At 46.3% G+C, this 2861-nt stretch overlaps 1 protein-coding gene across 1 annotated transcript; it reads right to left on the reverse strand.

Annotated features, from left to right (window-relative positions):
- Window positions 1–763: 763 nt before the first annotated feature.
- LOC125105545 (alcohol dehydrogenase class-3-like) lies at window positions 764–2219 on the reverse strand. The gene has a single exon (XM_047739111.1). It carries the CDS (start codon window positions 2209–2211, stop codon window positions 1090–1092), a length of 1122 nt encoding a protein of 373 aa, XP_047595067.1. The 5' UTR covers window positions 2212–2219; the 3' UTR covers window positions 764–1089.
- Between the last annotated feature and the right edge of the window lie 642 nt (window positions 2220–2861).

A 2861-nucleotide genomic window follows, 5' to 3' on the forward strand; every position in this document is an offset into this window, starting at 1 on the left:
TAGTTGTCTTTGTGCTTCCATCAAAACGATCTGAGAATTTTGAAGGGGTGGGGGGTGGGAGGTTGGGGGCACCAGGTGGTGGGTATTGTAGAGGGCACGGATTGCATGGAGCACTGGGTATGGTGCAAAAATAATGAATACTGTTATGCTGAAAAAATAAAAAATTAATTAAAAAAAAAACAACCAAGATGGGAAGGGCCTCATTGTTGATATTCTGTATGTGCACACACCCATTTTTTTTAAAAAGACTGGAAGTAGATAAGTTAAATCTAACTGTGAGAGGTTTAGAAATGATTTTCTTTTCTTCTTTAGACTTCGTACGTTCCCGATTTTTCCTAACAACCATTATTACATTGACCATCCATTGAAAAACAATGACAGCCTCTTTTGAGGGTAAGATCCTGGCTCCCGCTGGAGTTCAGAGAATGAGAAAGGAGTCGGGAGTGGTGAGGAGGAAGGACAGCTTACATTGTACACCTGTGATGGTTTGGGAGACCAGGACATCCACAAAGGACTGGGTCTCAAGCTGCAAAATGACAGAGGGAGGGTCCCAAGGGAACGAGACTCTTGACTGTGGGACAGCTCAGGCCACTGTTCAGATGCTGGGAAAGCAGCTATCCCTCGGGGATCTCGACCCTGCCCCTGCAGTAGCCCCACATGGACCAGTGAAATCCACTAGCATTTCTGGGGGCAGAGATAAATGGTCAAGCCCCATGCTTCTCCACTTCCACCTTGGACTTCCAGGTCAGGGAGCTTTTCTTTCTTTTTTTTTTTTTATGCAGAACTTATTTTTATTATGTTGGGATATTCCTTAATGAGCTGGCAATTATTCATGTGAAGGAGAGTTGAGAAATCAGATTTATGACTCTATTAGTCTTGTCCTTGATTAGAGATTTATGAATTATACAAAAAATACTGCCTAAAGTAGGTTGCTCTAGAAGTAACAGTAGAGAAGGCCTAGAAGGTCTAGAATGTCTAAGAGGCTGTGAACTTGGAAGATCTTCTCCCTGCTTGTCTGGCTGTTCCAGCTGGACCACAAGACTTAAGTACAAGGATGAACTGCTGAATTTAAAGCTTTCTCTGTTGAATTTAAAGCTTTACAACAGTTCGAATGCTCTTTCCTGCATGCATCAGTTCAAAGGCTTCATTAATTTGGTCAAAAGACAGATTATGAGTCACAAATTCATCAACTTTTATCTTTTTGGGCATATATTCAGACACCAACTTTGGGACACTTTCCACACTCTTCCATCCTCCAAAAGCAGTGCCTTTCCACGTGCGGCCTGTTACCAGCTGAAATGGGCGAGTGGAGATTTCTTCACCAGATGCAGCTACTCCAACTACGACACTGACACCCCAGCCTTTGTGGCAGGCCTCCAGCGCTGCTCTCATGACTTTTACATTACCAATGCACTCGAAGGAATAGTCCACACCCCCATCAGTCATTTCAATGAGCACTTCCTGGATGGGTTTACTGAAGTCCTGAGGGTTAATGCATTCAGAAGCTCCAAATTCCTTGGCCCTTGCAAATTTATCTTTATTGATGTCCACACCAATGATCCGGGATGCACCAGCCACCTTACAGCCCATGATGGCCGCCAATCCAACTCCTCCTAGGCCAAAGATGGCAGAAGTAGAGCCAGGCTCCACCTTGGCAGTGTTCACAGCAGCACCATAACCAGTTGAAATGCCACAGCCCAGAAGGCAGACTTTATCCAAAGGTGCTAAAGGATCAATTTTAGCAACAGAGATAGCCACAACTGTATATTCAGAAAATGTGCTGGTTCCCATGTAATGTAAAATTGTCTTTCCTTTACAAGTAAATCTGCTAGTACCATCTGGCATTAATCCTTTCCCCTGAGTAACTCTTATCTTCTGGCAAAGGTTTGTTTTAGGGTTTAGACAAAATTTGCATTCTCCACACTGTGGGATGTAAAGTGGGATGACAGTATCACCTGCCTTCAGCTTAGTAACTCCTTCACCAACACTTTCCACAATTCCAGCACCTTCATGTCCCAGGATCACTGGAAAACTCCCTTCAGGATCAGCCCCACTCAGGGTATAGGCATCAGTGTGGCAAACTGCAGTGGCAATAATCTTAATTCGAACTTCATGAGCCTTTGGGGGTGCCACCTCTACCTCCTCTATGGAGAGAGGCTTTCCTGCCTCCCAGGCAATTGCAGCCTTGCACTTGATCACCTGGCTCGCCATGGCCTCGGGCTCAGTCCAGGGAGCTTTTCTTCTATTTAAACAGGTACTTGGGGGCGCCTGGGTGGCTCAGTGGGTTAAGCTGCTGCCTTCGGCTCAGGTCATGATCTCAGGGTCCTGGGATGGAGCCCCGCATCGGGCTCTCTGCTCAGCAGGGAGCCTGCTTCCTCCTCTCTCTCTGCCTGCCTCTCTGCCTGCTTGTGCTCTCTCTCTCTGTCAAATAAATAAATAAATAAATCTTTAAACAGGTACTTGCTGAGATCATTGCTGTTTTCAGGTGTGCACCCCCACCCAAGCTTTGAGCAGAGCCTCTGCTGTCCATTCATTCATTCCTTCACTCATTCATTCCCTGACTTTTATGAGGCATCTTCTATAGGCCAGTCCTATTCTGATAGAGAGATGCAAATCTGACTGTAACATGATCTGTGGCCCTCTTGGACCTCACAGACAATGAATGAGAAACTCCTGGCATTCTGGGATATACCTTGCAAAGTTTTCACACTCCTTATGCTCACACAGAGGCCTGAGGATAAGAAGCAGCCAGATGCTGGACGGGAGTGAGCTCTGAGCTAGTGGCCGAGCCCGGCCTGCCACCAGTGCTGCCAGCTATCGGTCCCTATCCTCCAGGCTCTCAGGCAGTGACTCCTTTAAGG

The sequence above is a fragment of the Lutra lutra genome, chromosome 7 (assembly GCF_902655055.1).
Source record: "Lutra lutra chromosome 7, mLutLut1.2, whole genome shotgun sequence".
Lineage (NCBI taxonomy): Eukaryota > Metazoa > Chordata > Mammalia > Carnivora > Mustelidae > Lutra > Lutra lutra.

Bases quoted from the DNA above. Each gene is read 5' to 3' on its own strand.
- LOC125105545 (XM_047739111.1), bottom strand. From the start codon at position 2,211: ATGGCGAGCCAGGTGATCAAGTGCAAGGCTGCAATTGCCTGGGAGGCA.